This window comes from Schistocerca gregaria, chromosome 6 (assembly GCF_023897955.1).
Source record: "Schistocerca gregaria isolate iqSchGreg1 chromosome 6, iqSchGreg1.2, whole genome shotgun sequence".
Taxonomy (NCBI): domain Eukaryota; kingdom Metazoa; phylum Arthropoda; class Insecta; order Orthoptera; family Acrididae; genus Schistocerca; species Schistocerca gregaria.
The window spans coordinates 123,683,593-123,706,271 of record NC_064925.1 but is presented as its reverse complement, the minus strand read 5'-3'; the positions used below and the strand labels follow the sequence as shown (position 1 = coordinate 123,706,271).

At 38.1% G+C, this 22,679-nt stretch overlaps 1 protein-coding gene across 1 annotated transcript in view; it reads left to right on the top strand.

Moving 5' to 3' along the window:
• LOC126277875 (iron-sulfur cluster assembly scaffold protein IscU-like) overlaps positions 1-22,679 on the top strand; it is a 46,888-nt gene that overhangs the window by 6,474 nt on the left and 17,735 nt on the right. The window contains exon 3 of the mRNA XM_049977402.1: positions 20,741-20,819. Coding sequence (XP_049833359.1) covers positions 20,741-20,819 — 79 coding nt within the window. The remainder of the gene's footprint in view (positions 1-20,740; positions 20,820-22,679) is intronic.

Here is a 22,679-nt window from a genome sequence, read left to right as displayed (position 1 = left end):
TACTGCCTACAGGAAAATTAGACATTTGGAGAAAACCACCTGTAGGAATATGAAGAGCTCAGATGGAAAACCATTCCTAAGAAAAAAGAGGGAAAGCAGAAAGATGGAAGGAGTATGTAGATTGTCTGTACAAGGGAGATGATCTTGAGGGCAATAGTATGGAAAGGGAAGAGAACATAGATGAAGATGGGAAGGGAGATATGATTCTGCATGAAGAATTTGACAAAGCACTAAGACTTGTGTCGAAACAAGACCCGAGAGAAGACAACACTGAATTAGAGCTACTGATAGCTTGGAAGAGGCGGCCTTGACAAAACTCTTCCATCTGATGAACAAGTTGTGTGAGACAGGCAAAATACACTCAGCCAGACTTCAAGATTATAATAATCCCAATTCCAAAGAAAGTAGGTGCCGACGTGTGAAAATTACCAAACTATTAGAATTTAATAAGTCACAGCCACAAAATACTAACACGAATTCTTTATAGAAGAATGAAGAAACTGGTAGAGGCCGATCATGGGGAAGATCAGTTTGGATTCCAGAGAAATTAGAAACACGTGAGGCAATACTGACCCTACGATATCTCAAAGGAGATAGGTTAAGACTTAGAGAAAGCTTTTGACAATATTGACTGGAATACTCGCTTTCAAATTCTGAAGGCGGCTGGGGTAGAATAAGGAGAGCGAAAGTTTACTTACAATTTGTACAGATTCCAGATGGCAGTTACAAGAGTTGAGGGGCATGAATGGGAAGCAGTGGTTGAGAAGGGAGTGAGAGAGGAGATGAAGAGACTTGCACAGGATAGAGTAGTATGGACAAGTGCATCAAACCAGTCTTTGGACTGAAAACAACAAGAACAAGCCTAGAGTGGTTGCTTCTGCACATTGATGTATACCTTGACTCATCTCGCATCTGAGAGCTTTTCTTCTGAGAAGCAGGAGTAATAGGCAGAGACTCAGATCAATCAGAGAGTGTGTTAATAAATATCTCCACCCATTGCTTTTAATTGGTGAGCATTGAGAATAAGGAATGTCATTTTACAAGAGGCTGAGGTTTGTTCCAGTTGTTGATCAAAACTAGTTGTCATTTATATTGAAATTTGGAATATGATTGCTGGAAGTGCACTACATAGAGAAGCAAAGGAGTCATTCCATGTCAAGTCAATACAAGTCTCACCCTGTCCATCTCTGAATTTTGACAGATTTGCTGTGCACATAGCACGTGACGAGAAGTTGAAAGGTGTTGAATTACAGAATTGTAATGCAAGTAAGACAAAAGTAATGGCCACCTGAAGTTCTGAAAATTTGCGGACAAAAATGGGTGTAGCATCTGTTATATTAAAGATAGAACTGTGAAACAGATAATTTTGTAATGGTACAGGTTCAAGCTTTCAAATGATATGAAATATGGCCATATCGAAACAGTGTAGACCTATGCAGTGAATGTCAGTGTCCTTCACCTTGAATATCTCAAAACATGTCAGATTCGAAATTGATGGAAAAAAAAAATCTGCATATTGCAGTATACAACACATGAACAATCAAGATGGGATGAGATATGATAAGTGATAAAGTAGTTAAAGCTGTATGCAGAATTCAGCAAAATAGTGTAAAGTACCGAAAAACATTTTAACTATTGGAAAGGTGGTGTGTAGCAATGTACAGGATGGTAAGAGGGTGAACAGGCCACTAGCAAACTGCAAGGTAACAAATTATGACCTCTAACTTTCAGCAATGCAAGGCATAATGTAACTATCAAACCAAATGTGGTGGTTTGCCTGGCAAACAGGTTCAGTTTATGCAAACCAACATAAGTGTGTCATCAGCTCTTATCATGCCTCAGTACTGAGTAGCAAGATAATACACTGGGCTCATTTTGATGAAATTACATATGTCTGGCTTCTTGCTGTTATCGCATCAACCTTTGCAAAATCTAAAGGTGTCAGATTGCTCAGGGTATACGAATGAAGGTGAAGGGCCATGACAATGTAGAAAGCTATTTGTAACCCCATTATTACCTTCATTAAAATTCAAAACATATGCAAGCTGCCAGTGATCTGCATACTTGGATGCAACAAACCCTGTAATACCACAGAGGTCTGAAATGTGTTAGGTCAGTTTTAGAGATTCATTTATGATGTCTGATTAATTGGAAAAAAGAAATGTATCATTTGGTTATTGGTTATGGCCAGTAGGAATAACAGTCTATGCAAGCTGCTCTTGAAGGAGGGTTTCATCGTCATACTCATTGCAAGATCATACTAGTTGTGTAAAGAAAATGATATACTGTAATGTTCTTGGAACACCATTCAGACAACTATCTGGGTGTCAGAGCATTGCAGATGCACTGCAGACTGGCACAGACAGTGACACCACCACATGGTCCTTTGCTGTGTGATGTGGCACAGACATTGAAATCACTGGGCTGTGGCACCACCTGAGATGTAATACAGGCACTTTAACATTCTGTGGCCTAAATGATGGAAAAGATGGACACTCGGTGTGGTATACTTGATTGTATGATACTATCCCTCTGCTTTGAGACATGATGTTGTTGCGCTGTGATGTGTTGTGTGATGTCACTGCGGTGTATGAAGAGGTGGTATGCTCCAGCGGTTTGTTATTGCTGTCCTGGTCCAGGGTTGAGCTGCATAGGTTAATTGGAGACAGGTATACTGCCTTTTGTAGTTTGGTAGAGGGGTGGGGGGTTATTGATATCCTGGTTTGGAATTGAGCTATTTAGGTTAACTCAAGTTTGGGATACCTTTATCTAATGGCGTGTGTTATATGATTTTGTCGGGTTTTATTTTTTGAAAGTTGTGAGTGTGTTGTTTTGTTGAAATGTATTGTGTCTTGAAAGGTGTTGGTATTTTTCTTATTAAAATCTTAGATTGTTCCCACCCAGAACCCCCTGTTCCCGCAGTTGTACCGCTAATTTAATTGGATTTAGTCAAGGGTTAGCGTGTTATTTGTATTTTTGTGGATGTTGTGACGTTTTGGTGGCCATGTTGGATATGCTTGAGATGAAAGTTTTCACCTTGGTGGTAACGTCGTCGGTCAAAGCAGATGGATGGTTCCCAGTATCTGGTAATCTTACTCAATGTCATGTTTGAGGCACTCGGATAAGATGACAAATGACATTTGATCTGTTGCATAGTTTCTGGATGTCTCTAATAAACAACAAATAGATGGATGGTGTTCTGTGCATTGTTCCAGTAAAGCTCTTGGACCTCATCCTGCAGGACAAATGCACCATTATCTGCAAAAGCCCACATTATGATGTGTTCATTGTTACAAGTCTCTTTTCTGCTATAGAAATTCAGGCTGTTGGACAACTATGAGCGACAGTAGCAGGACTATTTTTAATTTGCCTGTGATGTATTCTCAGAGGTCTTCTATAGAAGATTGACTTGTCTTGAGAGTTGATCAATCTGTGGATGTCCGCAGTTTGTATGTTATTCCATCAGTCTCACTTTTGTTAAACACCTCTCCCTAGGTATAATGCGAAAAAATTTGTACCGAGGCAGTTCTCACATGTTGGCATGTAATGTTTTGGCTGTGCAGGATTGCAAATGATGTGAGCAAGACAGTGTTTTTATATGTGTTAAGTTGACAGCATCATGTGTCAACTCTTTGAAATTGAGAACTTTCAACAAAGCTTCACATTCTGGTGAATACTGAAAACACACATTATGGGTACCAGTGGTGCCAGCTGGAATACAGTACTTTAGTCTTAAGTAGCAGAATTTGATAATCCTATTTTCAGTCCTGGATGTTAATCTTTTAATACTTGATAACATTTATTCCATGCATTCCGATACCAATCATTTTTGTTTATGACATTGGTCCATTTTTTCTTTGCACAAACAAAATCTTTCCCAAACAAATAGCAAACAACCTTCTTTGATGTGGGATTCTGTGACATGACTTGGCATGTATTCAGTTATGACACATCTGTCTTGGATTGGGAATTGCTAAGATACCACATTCTTTGACTAATTACAGTCCTGTCCTCACTAAACACTTTGAGCTCATAATTCATTTGCAGTCCTATGGATGCTACACCTTTTTGGAAGAAGTGTCAACATTTGGCTCTTTCGAATACTTAATGGTGCTAGTACTGAATTTTTCTTTCAGTTGCATTATAATTTCAGATTACATGTTTATTTCACCCTCTGCCTTTTCTCCACACTGGATACATATTTACTCTGGAATACCCCAGAATCATTCTTGCACTATTTCTGTGCATTTTTTCTCTCTTTCTTGTCTTATTCATCTGGGCTCACCAAGAAATACAAGGCTGTCATTTAATGCAACTAAAGCAGTGTTTCCTCTTGTCAGGGGAGGTAGGCAGGTTTGTGATTTCTATCTGTTTCAATGTAGTTGACTCAGTCACAGGCCCTTGTTTCTGTTTTAATGTTTTCTTAAATTTGTTACATATTCACTTTGTGTAAACCTATTTGTGTAACTGTTCTGTCCAACTTCCCTGAAGGGATTACAGCAATGCAGGATCCTTTCAAACTCCATCTTCATGGTAGGTTGGTATGGTCACAATATATATCATCTTTTGCTACAACTTCACTGTATGAGAAGCAGGCATACTGCCATCTAAGATTTGATAGGAAATGGTTCACACACACACACACACACACACACACACACACACACACACACACACACACACACACACACAGTTTCCTGTTGTGTCACTTACTACCAGCTTGCTGTAGTTAAAATTTGCATGGATTCGGTGGCCTTTTCATATCGCTATAACACCACCATTTTAAGAGTTTAACTTGGTTTTTCTGTACTTTACACTATTTGTTGCAGTCTGCAAACAGTTTGTATTGCATTTTTCCATCACACAGCTGTATATATTAATTTATAGCTCCTTATCCAGATGTCAACTGAATTTCATTTTTTAGTGTGTTGTATATTGTACAATGAAGGACTGTATAAACTTTATTCATAAATTTTGAAGGTGACATAAGTGAGATATTAAAGGTCAAAGTGTTCTGTCCTGTGCTGAGGAGTAATAAGAACACTTTAGCGACACAACATGATTAGTGAAAACTGTCCATCCTGGACAATTTCTCGAGGAGTGGGAGAGTGAGTTTGACATGGTAGTAAGAGGCGAAGAACTCTTAGACAACCGTTGGAAACCATGACAAAGTGGTGCCTTGTGAGTGGCTGTTGGAAGCATAGTGGCTGATTTGGGCCACTGGGAAGATGACACGACAACTCTGGAGGCAGAGAGAGCAGCAGTGGTCACAACATGCAGTGTCCATTGCAGAGACGTGAAGTGGATTTTGATCCTTCAGAATCTGGGACATGTTTGGCCTCCTCTGGGTGGAGCGCAGATCTATGTAGCCACCTGTGGAAGGGTATGGTGTAACCACATGGATGTAAAACAGTGCCCGCCAATTGGAGTGGTGTGTGCTGGGAGCCACATGCCACATAGTGGCGAAACTGGTGGCCCTGAACACGATGACACGTGCTGGAGGCCTGACTGTATATGATGCCTTGTCTCGTCTGTTTACTTTAAACCTTGTAGGTGAGGCATGGGCATTACCTGGAGTGCTAAACATGATTGGAGGAGTGGAGGTGAGACTATACCGATTGCAACCCTGCATATGCCGCATAAAAAGAGATGGTGCAATCTTCCCAAAGATGCACTGCCTATGAGGGAGATGGCATGTCACAGCTGCTCTCACGGACTGTCCAAACTGAAATGAAGCAACAGTACAGCCAGTCACTGTATAAACATGTGCCTGAGAAGAACCGAAGCATTTAAAAAAAAAAAAAAAAAAAAAAAAAAAGAACCTGGCATGAACGTTGGAATAACAATGCAAGAAGCACTGAACAAAACTGCTGAGCATGGGGTGTGGAGTTCATGCCCTCTGAATCTCAAGAAATGAAAAACACAAGCAGTGCATAATAACTTCCAAAACCTCAGTGCCAGAGACATGAATACACCTAAACAAACCACAAATCAACCCAAAATTTGATCCCAACAAAAAAGTGTTACCTATCTGTGTAGGGGAACAGTGACAAAGCTCAGTCAGTGGCACTGATGGGGAAGGACCAGGTGCCAGTGAGACTTACGGTGAAACTTCCAAAAAAGGTGCAACCTAGGGCCTGACAAAACATGACGGGACTGTTGCCACCTGCCTGGATGGTGAGATTGGCGGAAGGGTTGGCACCAACAGGAGTGGCCATATTGGCTGTGGTGGCAGTGCAGCAGGAACGACTGGGATGGCAGCATCGGGAGGACTGGCTGCAGGATGGCTGGTGTCGAACCCACAGATGTGACAGCTGATGCTGGCATTGGTAGGTCTGCCAATGTCAGGAGAGTTGGTGGCAGACGAACTGACAAAGACAGGCATTGTTGCATACTTACTGAGTAAGGCAACAACTAGAGGGCTGGTGATATCTGGACTGACAACAAGTATGATTTCGCAGAAAAGTAACGACACTAGTGCCGGCAGGAATACCAAGAGGGGAGGCCAGCCTCATTAGGGCCTTCACCGACAGGACAAACGCCCAACAGTGAGAGACCCAGTGTCCAATGGCATCACTGGCAAGGATGGGCCAAGAGTGGTGGAACTGCAACAACACAAGAAGCATGAGACATTGCCTTAACAGAACAAACTAGTACACAAGTAAAACCAGTCGAACAAGCTTGAAGAATAAAATTCCTGCTGCAGCAAAACAAACTAATTCACAGCAAGAAACATGAAAACAGACCGAAGACCAAAATATTGAATGTTTTACCTCATTGCCGACGTACTAAGGCAGAGCCTTAAAAAACCACATGAAACCTTTTACCTCGTTGCCAATGTTCTGTTGTCTTCTGAGGAGTGATAAAACACAATTTTGCAACATAACTGTTTATTACAGTTACTAAGCAAAGAATACTTCAGAGAGAGAATATCTCCACAACTGGATAACTGAAAACTGTCTATCATGGATAATATCTCAGGGAGCAGGGAAGATGGTTCGGCATGCTCCTGTGAGGTGAAGATCTCGTAGGCAGCCACTGGTAACCACAGTAAAGTGGTGCCTTGTATGCGGCTGTTGGAAGTGCAGCAGCAAGTGTGGATTGTGGTGAAGATGGCACGACAACTCTGCAGTAGTCATGGCAGGCTGGGTCCATTGCAGAAACTTGAAGTGGTTCTTGATCTGAGTCTGGGACATGTCGGGCACTCTGGGCAGTGTGTGGACCTATGTAGCAGCCTGCAGAAGGATATGGCATGCTATGAGGTGAGCACCTGACTGTTACGGTGACAGATTTTTGGGTGGCCATTGCTTTTGTTGTACTTCTGCTACAGTTCTGTAATTTGCCATTTTCATTCTCTTTTTGCCATGTACACACCAAATTTTACAGATATCAGAGGTGGTCGGGTTGTAACTCATATTTTTCTGTGTTGATCTGACAGGGAATCACTTGGAGGCCTCCATGGCCAGCGTGATGTGAACTGATCTCTGTGAATTATTCAGCTCTTATGTACCATCTCTTTGTGACTGCTAATGGGATGAAATCTTTCTGACATTATTTTGCTTCATATTTGCATACAAATACAATTTTTTTGTGGTGCCTGTCACTGAAAATTAGTGTGCTACTTAACAGAGTACACCTTATATTCTGAAGAGGACAGCTGTTGTACGTTCTAAATTGGGACTTGACTTGAAATCCGGTGACAGTGAAGAAAGTGGTGTGTGTTTTAAATTGTATATGTTGTTTGGGATCTTGCTTAAACATCATAGTTGGAAGATTGTGTTAAAGAGTGAATGGCTCATCTTATGAGAGGCTAGTTGTAAGCTAGTTTAGTATCTGTCAGTTTACTTTATCATTATTCTCCCTCTTTATTGTGGAACTTGGTAATAAACTGCAGCTCACTGTGTGTGTGTGTGTGTGTGTGTGTGTGTGTGTGTGTGTGTGTGTGTGTGTGTGTGTGTGTGTGTGTGTGTGTGGCGGGGGGGGGGGGGGGGGGGGGTGTGTGTTTAAATCCATAATTATGCTTACACACAACAGTACAGCGCCTTGTAGTGAACAAAGTCGTTGTTGAAAACCTAAAGACAGTGGTTTTTTGAGTAACTTTTGAGAGTTGATGGGTGGTATATAACATTTAAGGTTACTTAATGAGTCACACAGAGGTCATAGAGCCAAATAACACATCTTAATTTCCAACAAGTGTAATATTTGCTAAATGGGCCTATTTAATTACCATTACAAAATGAAATGTTACTGTGACAGAGTTATCAGGCAATTGTTTTTGATACATACAGAATTTAGGTCTACGTTTAGCTGAAGACTCTGCAAAACTTTCGGTAGTTTATTGATTTTATAAAAGACTTTCGTGAGATATTCGCTCTACTGTCAAAATCTGATGAATGCTCTCACTGTTAAAAGAACTTTTATCTGTAACCAAGATGGGGGAAGGACATAAGGGATAACTGCAGATTGTGGTACCAACTGTCAGCTTTAAACTGTGACATCGTCAAAGTGACGCTCCTTCATTCTTGTACTGTGAGGTAACTGTGACTGCACACACTAAACAGTTGTTAGATCTAATTGCAGAGTACGTGAAGTGTTAAGTTTATGCAGAAGGTGTGGGACTGACCAAAGTTCCAGCACTTCAGATCAGGGACCAGTGTTTGTGGCATTGTCGGTGGTACAAGGTATATGACATTCTGTTTGGAGAGGCTCCTGGTTTGAGAATTATAAGCTGGCCATTAGGGAGGCTGTAGTAATGACATACTGTTTTTGCTGTTGCTTGTGGTTTGTTTTATTATTTCAAAGTTGTGAATAATATTTCTTGTTTTTACTTTTTTATTTGGGTGTTGTGTGTAGGTGGGTAATAGACATAAAGAACAACAAAAAAATTGCAGAAATAACATGAAACTAATGGGACAGCCTCTGGAATTATGGGGTTTTGGGTGGGACAAACTAAATGTACGTCAATCCTAATAATGAGGACATACCAAAACAAATAGATGAGGACATACCAAAACAAATAGCAAAAATCAAACAAACAAAATACAATCAATGGAACCTCAAAGCAAAACCTAGAAAAAGCTGTATTGGAAATTTTAGTTGACATATATAGCTGAAGTGAAACCTAAGATATCACAAAACTACACACTGCTCAACAAATCTAGTGTTGAGCACTTAGCATGACCTATGTGGCAGAATTGAAGTAGGTGGTACCCCAGCACCGAAACTCGCTCTTATACGTAATATCAAAAACTTCAACTCACCAATGTAGTCAAAGAAACTCCATGTTATCTACCAATCACAGTTCAACATCATTATCTTCTAATAACATCACAACCAAAAAATTCAAAAAAAGACTGCATCAACACCAGTTTTGAAAGACAAGACACGCTATTATGCCCACAAATAGACTTACCGCCCTTGATACTAGAGGAAGAGGAAGATGAAGAAAACCATACCAACAACCAAATTCAGCACACACACACACACACACACACACACACACACACACTGGGAAACAAAATAAAAACCGAGTCTTCTATTCCTCTCAAACCCAACCCCCTTCCCTTCCTAAACCCCCACCCTCCCAAGTAAATAACAATTCTAAACACAAGACTCAAATAAAATAAAAAAACCACCATTCACACCTTCAAAATAAAAACACTCAAGCAATAGCAAAAATAGTAAGTCAACAACAAAATTTAATGACTGGCCTAGTTTTTTAAACCTGGAACCCTTCCAGATTGAACCCCATACATTTTCCTTCTGACAACAGCACATGCTCTGGTCCCTGGTATGAGATTCAGCAACTTTGGTCAATCCCACATGTTCTCCACAAACTTCACACTTTACATACTCGGCAATTAGATCGCGCAAGTGTAGGAATGTAATCGTGGTCAGCATGTCATCCCCCACTGCAGCATGCAACGACCTACTCATGAAATCCATTGTCATATCCATAACTTAACAAAATTATGTTTCCAACTACAAACAACACACAACACTAATAATTCCAAACTTGAAAACAGATCTGTTGCCCTTAAGTCAACATCAAAATAACTTGGTACCAAGTCATTACAAACACTTTCAATATTATTCTTACAAACAGCACTAAGTCAGTCCAGTGACTCACAAACAACTTAGAAACACTAGAGAATGCCACCACTTACTCTAGCACACCCTCAGTAAACATGATCAATTTCAAATACCCTTGCCACCGTGATGTTGCATAGCATAAAACAATTACGTCACAGGTTGAAGCAGACGGGTGATACTGCAAACTCTGGTTTTTGATTTTGCACGAGGCGTAAGAGTGCTGCGGCTTGTCTGTCACATAGTATAAACTGGTCACTGTTACACTTGCTGCACAGGCCAAAGATATTGAGAGGGAAATCTCCATGATGCCTTACATATACTTCATTTTAACTGTAAACTATAAGTAACTGTTTTTTGTGGGAAAGCTTATCAGAAAAGTAATAAGCCTTGTACATTAGCTCAACTGAGTAAAATGTAATATAAATGAAGTAGTATATTTCGGCAGAGGTAACTGGACTGCATTTTTGATCGTAGTAATGAAGAACAAATTGTAATGAAATCTTTTTCAGAGTTAGCTGCCTTTTCTTGGGTTAAGCATGCTATCGAAACCAAAACATCAGGAAAGTGAAACTTTATAAACACTAGTGCGAAATATTTTGAATTTTGTTGTGCTATGAATAATAGTTCAAGGGGCAGAAGTCAGTGACCATGTTAATGGAGAATGTTGCTTTGCCAGACTCGTAGCATAACCTGGAACTGAATGAAATGTAAAGTCCAACCACCTATGTTTCTATATTTTGTTTTGTAATTGTAGCATGTATAGCAACTGTGTAATGATTTCACATGAAAGGAATTAGTGAAGGGTGTAATATAATGATTCAGTTGTGGCCAGTGTCAGCCGTTTGGATAACATTTGTTGGCTTCACCAACTCTCAACCAAACAGTCAACTTTGTCACTTCCTAATACAGTGTGTCTCAGGAGGAATGGTCAGTATTCAATGATATGACAGGAGAAATCATTGAAAGTGGAAAAGTATAGTAAACGTGGTTCCAAATTGCATATCTTAAGAACTCTTCGATACTGTAAAATGTATCTCTTCTATTGCAAATTTTTGCTTTCCATGTTTTGGAAACAGATGGTATAAATAAAAACAAAAAGAAATAGTAAACATAGGTTCTAAAATGTATACCTTAAGAGTAGAGATGAGAAATGCACTCCATATACCCACTTTAAACTTGCCAGTGAGTCCTGTGACATTTCCAAACTCATCTACCTGTGCCACTAGACTCGGCTCATGAGTCTCTTCCATAGCTCATTTGTCACGGAGTCTGTTGTCAGGTGCAAGTGGACTCAGCACATTCAGAAAGGAGAGTGAGTACACCAGTTCACAGGTATAAGTTCAAGTTGAAATGTTACAAAATGCTCAACTGCGTAAATGACAGAAGCAAGTTATGTACAAATATAATAAGTGGTCAGTTAGCAGTGAATTTCGTTCTATTTACACATGCATTTATACAAATAAAACTTATTTGAAGCAAGCTCTGCCTCCAATAGGCAACACAAATGTCTGTTTCCAAGCTTCCATGAAACAGCAATGTGCACTATGGAGCTAATAATCAGTTAAATACTTCGTGTTATTTATACTGAGATTGCTGTTAGTATTGATAAGTCAAACAACAGCCTCATCTCTCATTTTTTAAATAAACACAATCTACATATTGCAGCAATGTACACCACAGTGACACAGCAGAGCTAAACAACAGTGTAGTCAAGGCGAGAGCCTAGTATAATGTACAGTTGGCAACAAACATCTCCTGACTGCGGCCAAGTGCTACCAATCAGTAGGCAAGTTACACCTGGAGGTGGCGAAAATCATGGGATAGTGGTATGCACATCTAAATATGCTGTAGTATCAGGTAAGCAAGGTATTAAAGGGCATTGTGTTGGAAGAGCTGTCTTTTGTTTTCAGTTGATTCATGTGAAAATGTTTCTGGTATGATTATGGCAACATGATGGGAATTAGCAGTCTTTGAATATGGAATTGCAGTTGGAGCTGGCTGTATGCATAATTCCATTTTGGAAATTGTTGCAGTATTCAATATTCAGAGATTCACAGTGTCCAGTGTGTCCTGAGAATACTACATTAAATGCCCTACCTGTCTCCTGTCATCGTGGACAATGCAGTGGCCAATGGCCTTCACTTAATGACCGAGAATAGCGGCATTTGCTTACAGTTGTCAGTGCTAACATGCAAGCAACACTGCTTGATATACCAGCAGAAATCAATGTGGGACATAAGATGAACATATCCGATAGGACATTGAGGCGAAATTTGGCATCAGTGGGCTACGGTAGCAGAGAACCGTCAAGAGTGCCTTTACTAACAGTAATTCGTCACCAGTAGCATCTCTCCTGCACTCGTGACCGTATCAGTTGGACACTAGATGACTGGAAAACTTGTTACCTGATAAGATGAGTCCCGATTTCAGTTCGTGAGAGCTGATGGTGGAGTTAGCGTGGCACAGGCCCCACAAAGCCATGGACCCAAGTTGCCAACGAGGCACAGTGCAAGCTCGTAGTGGCTCCCTAATGGTGTGGGCTCTGTTTAAATAGAATGGACTGTGTCCTTTGGTGTAACTGAACCGATAATTGACTGCAAATGGTTATGTTCGGCTACTTGGAGACCATTTCCAGTCATTCGTGGACTTCATGTTCCCAAACAACAATGGAATTTTTATGTATGACAGTCCACCATGTTACTGGGCCACAGTTGTTGGTGATTGCTTTGAAGAACATTCTCGACAATTCAAGCATATAGTTTGTCTATCTGGATCACCAGACATGAATCCCAGTGAACATTTATGGGATGTAATCGGGAGGTCAGTTCGTGCACAAAATCCTGCAGTGGACTTCCAGTTACTTATTGGTTCCATGCCACATCAAGTTGCTGCACTGCGCCAGACAAAAGGAGGTCCAACACAATATTAGGAGGTATCCCACTACTTTCGTCACCATGGTGTACTCCTCGCTTAGTAATGTGTTTGTGAAGAGTGAGTGCAGCTAAACACAGGAAAACATAACACTTCCATGGTGAGACAAGAGAGATGTTTTTTGTTACAATGCATGAAGATAAGTGTATATGTTTGATATATAATGCTACTTTAGCCATACCTAAAAAGGAATATATTGAATGCAATTTTAGAACAGTTGACTTGAGTCAGAAGCACCTGTTGGTAGTGAGTCGAGGAGGAAGAAACTTTCTAATGGTAAAAATAATTTACAATCACAGCTGATGTTTTTTGTAATGTCTGTACAAATAAGTCTTTCATCAAACATAACATCATTTTGTGTATCAGAAATAATGATGAAACATGGAAAACCATTAGGTGGTGGCATATTTGTTAAGGAGTGCTTTCTGGCAGCTAGTGGGTCATTGTATTCCACACTTAAAAAAAAAAAATTATAGTTAATATCAAGATGGAGTATTTCACATAAAGTTAGAATTTTTGTAAGACTGATGTGGTCAGATATCACTGTAAAAGAAGACTTACTTACAGTTTTCATCTTTAAAGACACTGCAGTAGCAGAAGATTTTTAAAAAAGCTTTAATTTCTGAATATGATTTGCCAGTTCAGAAATGTGTATGCATTACTACTGACAGTGTCTTGCGTATATGCATTTCTTTAAGTATTATTGTTCCATCCATCAGCAAGTACTTAGTGTACGTGTTTTGAAAATTATGTATTAATATTGGCACCAACATTGAGAATTCAGTTCACTCACATTCACCACAGAGAAGAAAATTTAAAGTGCTATTAGAAGAATTAGCTGCTGTCACACACTGAAGTTAGATGGTTGAGTGGAGGAATAATTTAGAGAACTTCTTCCTGTGATAAGACCTTTTGCGTTTGAAAGAGAGGAAGAGTACTCGCAACCGCATGATTTGAGCTGGTTGTTGGGTCTTGGCATGTGTAACTGATATGGCAGTTGAACAAAGACCTTAAAGGAATAAAAGCCAAACCATCAGTACTCTTTATGTCTTCCGCAAAGTATTTGACAGTTACAGAAATTAAATGTGAAAGGGCCATTCCGTGCCAAGTGGTCTAATATCAAGAAATGTTCCCACATGACCATCATGGATTTTGATGAAATTTTGTATAAACATTCACACATGTTCTCAATGAAAATAGGTAAAGTTTGTTTCAGAAATTCAGTACTTTCGGAGATACAGTCACTTGTTTAAGACCATAGCACAGCTTTCTATAGTGCGTCCTTGAATTTTCAGCAACTTTGAGATGAGATATCTCTAAGTATTTGCATGAAAGAAACAAAACTTAGCCGTCCTATACAACTTTTAGAGCTCTTTAAAGTAAAATATTAAGAAAAGGATTTCTGAGCATTTTTCATATAGATAATTTGAAGCAAAGTTGGGTGAAAAAATAGCTGTTTAAAAAAAATGCTAACTTTAGTTTTTTATGTCTCCAAAAGTAATTGTAGGATGTACATGAAACTTTGCACACCATAACTCACCAACACAAGGTCTTAGAATATAAAATTTCATTCTCCTATTGCTTTCCATTATTTCACAAATCTAGGGTGAAGTACACGATTTTTCAAAAAGTGCTAAAAATGGGTATTTTTAGTCAAATTTTTCAAAAGTGTTTTCTCCAAACTCTTCTAAACTATAATCATTAGAAAGAGCATATTCTAAACTATCTAGAAAAGTGGATTTGGTTTTGCAATGGAAGCATATAAGGCCTTAAAAAGTAGCATCATCAAAGAGGCACACTGGAAGTTTGAACACTCAAATTATACCTGAAACCTTTTATTATGCCTAACAAATCTTTATTAGTGCTTTAAATAATGGAAATAAAAAGATCTGGTAAATAGGCAATGAGACTGTCAGAAAAACTTGAAAACTATGAGAAGTAGCCCTTCTGCTTTTATCGCAAGTGTTCATCTGCAGAAATCTCTTCTCATTAAAAAAAAAAGAATTTTTTTGTTCTTCTAAAAATTGTAAATATTTACAAGTGGAAATGAAGACCTAATTTTTGGATTCAATTGCATAAAACATTTTTCCAAAAAGTCGGTTTGCTTGAATCATGTATAAAGTGATGTAAATTTTCCAGTCAATATTGCAGAGATTTTAATGCCTAGGTGTTGTGAATTTTTGTCTTAAAGTTATTAGGGAAACATGTGAAATAGGTTGGTTAAACATCTAAAAGTTTAATTTTGTATTTAATCACACTTAAATGTAGCCGACTACCTTGTTAAATATGTAACCACTAGTTTCACATAGAAAATTCACAAGATTCACTGTTTATAGAAAATAAAATGGCAACAATTTAACAATCAGATTGTTTCATTATTGTGAGCCTTGTTTGAACAATCAATATTTCAGTGGTGTGTTTGCAGCATAGTGAGTGGGTTCTCTTGACTGAGTGTGGCTTGTTAAGTGATTCGTAAGACCATCAAAGTTTGTAATCTAATTTACAAAAAATTGTTTTGTGTCTTTTATAGCATATATCTCTTATTAGATTTTGGCATTGGTATTATACATTTGCATGATTTCATTCAGTAGCAATTTGTCTGAAATTTAAGCAGATTATAATTTGCACTTAGAGGCCAAATACATTATGTAGTTACTGATTCGAGATGGATGCAGAGGGAACAGCATACCTTCCTGCACAATTGGGTAAGGAGATAGTGGAACAAACTGTCGTGTCACTTTCTTTGCCAAATGCTGCTTTAAAATGGTTTGATTTTAGTGATGAGGAAAATAAGTTGTTGGTCCGACGTTCTGAAGCAAAAGCTGGACAATATCTCAAGTTTGCCTACACCATGAAACCCTGTTATTGACACAATAGGAGAGGTTACACAAAAAAATAAAAAATAAATAAAAAATAAATGCTTCAATCCCTTTCGGAAAGTGAATCATAATGTTAAGGCAGGAATTCGCACTCTTGATACTGAAACAACTAATAAGGCTTCTGATATGTTGAAGAAGCAGTTTGTTAATAACATAAAGCGAGGTCAGAAAATTTGTCTGGCTTGCAGGAGTACCTTAAATAAACACTTGGACGAAGCTTTATGAGCCTCACCATCACATTCTGATGAGGACTTTAAACCAAAAGAAGAATTAAACAGTAGCTTATTGTCTATTGGTATTTTACCCTTGAAGAGAACAGTAAACTACAGAGATCAGCCCCAATATGTGAAGAAGAAAATTCAAAAGGCTCAAAATGTGATTAAAAACAGAATTGTAAATGCAATGGGAGTAAACCTACAAATTGAAGATGTTCGTGAAATTAAGGAATGTGGAAACTGTGCCAACTATGCACATTTGCTGACTGAACTGAAAGCCAAGATGCAGAATGCAATTCATAAAGAACAGATGCAAATTTTAACCTTGGCACCTGTAAGTTAGACAGTCAAACAGCAGCTCAGTTCAGCGTGTCCAAAAGAATGGTGAAGAAGCTTAAGGCAGAGAAGGGCATTCTGGCACTTCCCCAAAATAGGCAAAGCAGGAAATTACAGCATTAGTTGCTAGTAGAGTGCAAAATTTTTTTTTGAAGGTGATGAGTATAGTAGGGTGTGCCCTGGAGAAAAAGATAGTATTTCAGTTAGACTTTTAGATAGAAAGACATACATGCAAAAAAGATTGTTACTTTGCAATTTACGGGAAATGTATGTTATCTGTAAGAATATAAATGGTCCAGAAATAGGGTTCTCAAAGTTTTGTGAACTTAGACCCAAATGGTGTGTAACAGTAGGATCAGCTGGAATGCATGCAGTTTGCGTCTGTGCAATTCACCAAAATGTTAAGCTTTTGCTTAGCAGAGCTGGTATACTTGAAAATTATAAGGATATTCTCAGCAAGGCAGTTTGCAGTTTGAACTCTAAACAGTGCATGCTACAACGCTGTGAAAGGTGTCCTGGGCCCGAAGCTATAGCATGTGAAATTGCCAGCTATTTCCTAGATCATGAGCCACAGGAAGTTATTGTGTTTAAGCAATGGATACATATGGATCGAGCCACACTGGACACAATGCAAATGGTAGTGGATGAATTTATTGGAGATGTAAAAAACAAAATATGGAGTCTGTCATGCCATCATTACATTGCCAAGCATCAAAGCTTGCATCTTAAAGGCCTTAAATGTCATCTGAAAGACGAAGAGCTTGTTGTTCTAATGGATTTTGCAGAAAATTATTCTTTTATCATTCAGGATGCTGTGCAAGGCTTCCACTGGGACAATAGTCAAGCAACAATTCATCCATTTGTTATCTACTTTCGTCAAAATGAGAAAGTAGAATCTTTAAATTTTTGCATTATCATTGATTGTTTGTAGCATGACACTATTACAGTTCACGTTTTTGTCAAGGAGCTCATCAAATATATAAAAGCACAGTTCGCACAAATATCCCACATTCATTATATCAGTGATGGCTCCAGTGTTCAATATAAAAATTTCAAGAATTTCCTAAATTTATGCTACCATAAGAGTGATTTTGGAATGACAGCCAAATGGAATTTTTTTGCTACTAGTCACGGGAAATAACCTTGTGATGGGATTGGAGGTACAACAAAGCGGTTAGCAGCAAGAGCAAGTTTGCAACATTTACCTATTGATGAAACAACAATTCAGGTCAGCAGAGTTTCAAATGATTGTTCATCTTTTCTATCTAAAATGGGTCACAGTAATGGAGGAGGCATATTAATGTCTGCTCTCCAACCAGGGCAATATGTTGCATGCATCTATGAAAACGTGTAGTGGATTGGGAATATCTGCGAGACCTCCACAGAGCAAAAGGATGCATTAATAAACTTTATGCACCCACATGGTCCAGCAAATTCATTTTATTGGTCACCAAGAAGTGACAAGTGCTGGGTTCCGGAACACCACATTATTGCAGTTATTCCAGCTCCATCAGGAAATTCGTCTGGCTGGCAATACACCATTCCTCTTGATGTTGATCAGAAAATTAATGTAGCATATCAAAAATTGAAATAGGTTAGAGGAAACAATCTAAGGAACCCAAGATTACCTTCTAATTTTTACACAGGGCATTTAAATAATTTTACTATCTGGGTTGGCAACCTGTGTGAAGAAACACTTATCAGGCTTGGGATCCTGTGGTAAAGAAACCCACTTGTTGCTATGCTATCAGGTGTGGCTCCTATGTCAGTGGGAATGCTTGTTTTCTCAGGTGAAATGAAACTAGCAGTGGTTGAGCCACCATGGACCATAGCAACTCATTTATACACTTTTTTTCCATCAGTAAGCTGGTGTTGTTCATTAAACAGGCAACTAATAATTAGATGATTATGCAAATAAATTTTACCATTTACATTCATTCTTAATAATAGTAGTGTGTGTGTGTGTGTGTGTGTGTGTGTGTGTGTGTGTGTGTGTGTGTGTGTGTGTGTGTGTGTGGATGCATGTGAGGACTTCTTATTTTACTTATCCCAGACATTAATAAACATGTATAAGGCAAAATAAAAGATTTCAGGTATGATTTGAGTGTCATAAAAATGTGTTCAAACTTCCAGTGTGCCTCTTTGATTATGCTACTTTTTAGGGTCTTATATGCTTGCATTGCCAAACCAAATCCACTTTTCTAGTTAGTTTAGAATATGCTCTTTCTAATTATTATAGTTTAGAAGAGTTTGGAGAAAACACTTTTTTGAAAAATTTGACCAAAAATACCCATTTTTAGCACTTTTTCAATGATTGTCAACTTCACTCTAGATTTGTGAAATAATGGAAAGCAATAGGAGAATGAAATTTTATATTCTAAGACCTTGTGTTGGTGAGTTATGGTGTGCAAAGTTTCATGTACATCCCACAATTACTTTTGGAGATATAAAAAACTAAAGTTAGCATTTTTTTAAACAGCTATTTTTTCGCCCAACTTTGCTTCAAATTATCTATATGAAAATTGCTCAGAAATCCTTTTCTTAATATTTTACTTTAAAGAGCTCTAAAAGTTGTATAGGACGGCTAAGTTTTGTTTCTTTCATGCAAATACTTAGAGATATCTCATCTCAAAGTTGCTGAAAATTCAAGGACGCACTATAGAAAGCTGTGCTATGGTCTTAAACAAGTGACTATATCTCCAAAAGTATTGAATTTCTGAAACTGAAACTTTACCTATGTTCATTGAGAACATGTGTGAATGTTCATACAAAATTTCATCAAAATCCATGAGGGTCAGGTGGGAGCCTCTAGACCACTTGGCATGGAATGACCCGAAACTGTTTCTTCAGATACTGTCTGATCAAGAAAAACCTTTGGATCAAAAAACTGTAATGAATTATACAGCTATCCTGACAGCATGGAAAACAGTTGTTGCAACCTGATTTTCAGATTTCAAGGCAATGGAACCTGTTCAGCTTTCAAGTAAGAATTTTCTCTTGTAGAGAGACTGAACATGCAGACGAAATAATTCTATTTAAATGTGACATTCCTTTAAAGTCAGAATACAGTGAAGATTACTCATGGAAATTAGGGAGTGTAAAAACCTACTCTAATATTGTAAGAGTGCTGCCATATGTTTGATCATTTTTTAAAAAATTCATTTTTTGAATCAGCATATCTCAGTGACACAATGATGAACAAAGTGAAATCTATGTGTCCTCCTCTTTGACTGTACTAGTTTGGCTCTGATAAATTTTTCGCCAGTTTATTATAAACTTGATAATGATAGGCAAAGCAAAGTATCTCTCAGATTTTGTCAACATTTGATAGTGCATATTGTAGTTTTTTTCACATGCGTAATATGTTGAAAATTTAGTAGTAGTATGCAACTTTTAATAGAGAGAAAATTATCTTTTATGCATTTTGTGTAATTAAAGTGGTTAATTTTGGCTACAGTATTATTTTGTGCTTAAACCTGTATGATTAAGTCAGTAGATCTCTAAATGGACTGAAGACATGTAGTAGATCTCAAGTCTAAAAATATTGAGCATCCCTTCTCTAGAGGTAGTTGTACCATTGACAAAGTTAAGTGTTAGTAATACTAGAACACAATGTTTGTTACTTCACCAGAAAGAAAACCACTTCATTAACATAACATTTTTAATGTATCATTTGCACTACGATCCTCACTGATAATGCTCATCGAAATGATGATATCTATCCCAGAAATCACTTCCCAGGTTTGGATTCACTTGCCCCTTTTGTATCTGGCTGAAACACTGCTGCCAAAGAGAATTAGCACTGTGAAAGATAGATTGTTCCTGAAAAATGCTGTTGGTAACTCTAAACATTAGTGTTTCTGGTGGATTGCAGTAAAATTCTTCTGCCTTTTTCTGTACTTCCTAAAGTTCATTAAGACTTAAGTGATATGGTGCCAATGGACTTACAAAGGGTGTTGCCTCATACCGTACACAGATGAAATGCTGCCTGTAGAAATCCACTTTGCCACAGTCAGTTAAAAGAAGACACCAATGCAACATAGATACCTGTCAAATAATATTTGTGCTTTATGGAATAAGTTTCTAACTGGTAATGAGAACTCCTGTGCTTTGTGCCAACTCTTATTCGATTCTTTAATATGATTGTGCAGAATATGACTGGTTGCCTTTTTAGTACGGCATGACATACTTCATGTCTACAATTTTAAAATTTGGATTACTATTATGGCAAAATAATTATACTAACTCATAAATGCTGCAGATTGAAATGGATAATTATTATTTCAGTTGGATGAAGCTCTGAAGCTGAAGAACACAGACATTGCCAAGGAATTACGCCTTCCGCCTGTTAAACTACATTGTTCAAGTAAGTGAATTCATGTTTTAACACTAATTTTTTTATTTACTTCGATATGTAACTTTTCATATCAATACAAGTTTAGGAAATAAAGAGAATTTTATGTCTGGTTCATTCTCTTTCCTTTTCCTCGGTCTCTATTGACAATTCCTTAAGGAAAGAACACATGCCATTATGATATGACATATTCGATAAAACGTTATTGCTAAAGTTCTCAGTTGTTTTAATGCAGCTGAACATAATGAAGATGACTATACAACCCGTCAGCTTTGACAAGTGACGCTTTCAATTGAGTGATTATTCAGCAGCACTACGTGACTGATTTGGTGTCATACAGTGACACTTACTAGTGTCGAGAGCAAATCTTGAACCTAAAGCTAATCCTAAGAAATCGGAGAATTTGTAGTAAAAATTTAGTTTGCACCTTTGTTGAATGAAAAAAGATCTGTGACTCAGTTTACTGTGAGTTGCTCTTCAAAATCTTAAATGAACAAGATCTAGATCAATCATAAAACAGGCACTGACTGACACAGTGTCCAAAATTAAATTTATGGGGGAACTCTTAGGCCCTTTCAAAATAAAATTGGGAGCAAGAGAAGCAGATGGACTGCCTCAATTACTTTTCAACTGCATCCTTGAGAAAGTGATAAAAGAATGGTGTAAACAAAAATCAGTTGTCAAAACTGACCAACCAATCACTTTAGGCAGAGGCAAGTTATCTATAGATTACCTAGCATTTGCAGATTTAGAAACATTAATTTGACACTTTGAGTCCAAATACTTAGTGAGTACTAATGGGCTTATTTGCAAATAACAACAACAACAACAACAACAATTAAAGTTGTGGGACTGCTGTTATTAATGAAGCATACTACGAGGGTGGTTTGAAAAGTTCTCAGTATGAAATAGAAAAAAATAGACATCATTGAAACTTTTTTTTCCAGTTTAATCTCTTTGTAGATTAATGTACTTTGTCCAACGATGTTCCAGTGCCTTGATCCCATCTCGAAAATGAGTTTCCTTCAGGCCTGCAAAATATTTGTCAACTCTGGCTATCAATTCTTCGTTTCAAGTGAATCTTCATCCACAAAGAAAAATTTTCACTTTTGGGAAGAGATGGAAGTCTGATGGAACCATATCAGGTGAATTAGGGGGGTGGGGGGGGGGGGGGGGCGCCAATAATTTATACCTCTTTGTGTGTAATTTTTCCATGATTGTGACAGCATTTGAAGCACTTACCACATGTTTTTAATCCAGCATCAAGAGTTGTGGTACCCATCTTGCAGTTAATTTTTCATTTCAGATTCTTCCATTAAAATGTGATATAACCTTTGAGATGACATCTGGCAAACATGAGCAATTTCATGCACTTTCAATCGGCAGTCCTCCATGACCATTTTGTGCACTTTTGCAATGATTTCTGAAGTAGTGACGCATCGTGACCGACCAGTGCGCAGATCATCATCTAACCTCTTCCGAACAAATTAAAATTCAATTGTTCACTTGCAAACAGTTGAATATGAAGGAGCAGAGTCCCCCAGTGTATTCTGGAAACGGCATGAATGTTCTTTGCTTTTATACCTTTCTTTACGAAGTACTTAATCACTGATCGAATCTCGAGATTTTTTTTTTTTTCCATCTCCACAAATCACTATGTGGGAACAACAGAGCCATGCCACCGCCACAGCTCTCTTCCAAGAGCTCTGACGTGGCATGCGTTTACAGCCAATAATTCAATGAATATCACGTGAAAAACACGGTGCGTAGGTGCTTACCTCTAGTGATGATTCTGAGAACTTTTCAAACCACCCATGTAAATAATTGAAATATCTGACAATTTTGGGAAAATAAGTGTTTTCTGTGGTGATG